Genomic DNA, 210 nt, shown 5'->3' with positions numbered 1-210 from the left:
TGTGGTGCAGCTCCGTGGGGAGCACAGCCACCATGGGGGCCGGTTCCCACAGAGGCCTCACCTCCCGCTCCCGCTCATTCTTGGTGAGGTGCATTTGCTTGAGAATCTGGGAGCGCTGCTCCATCACCAGCGTCTTCTCGTAGGTGTAGGCGGAGATGTCGCTCTCGTGCTGTGGGAGTGAAGACAGGAAAAACACAGGGCAGGGTGAGC

General features: G+C 61.0%; 1 protein-coding gene across 1 annotated transcript in view; it reads right to left on the bottom strand.

The window, feature by feature from the left end:
• Positions 1-61: 61 nt before the first annotated feature.
• LOC104278669 (solute carrier family 12 member 5-like) overlaps positions 62-210 on the bottom strand; it is a gene marked incomplete at both ends in the record, with an annotated part of 984 nt that continues 835 nt past the window's right edge. The window contains one exon of the mRNA XM_009875706.1: positions 62-169. Coding sequence (XP_009874008.1) covers positions 62-169 — 108 coding nt within the window. The remainder of the gene's footprint in view (positions 170-210) is intronic.

Source organism: Apaloderma vittatum, unplaced genomic scaffold (assembly GCF_000703405.1).
Source record: "Apaloderma vittatum isolate BGI_N311 unplaced genomic scaffold, ASM70340v1 scaffold32078, whole genome shotgun sequence".
NCBI lineage: Eukaryota > Metazoa > Chordata > Aves > Trogoniformes > Trogonidae > Apaloderma > Apaloderma vittatum.
Note: the sequence above shows the minus strand (reverse complement) of the source record. Positions and strands in the feature narration are given on the sequence as shown.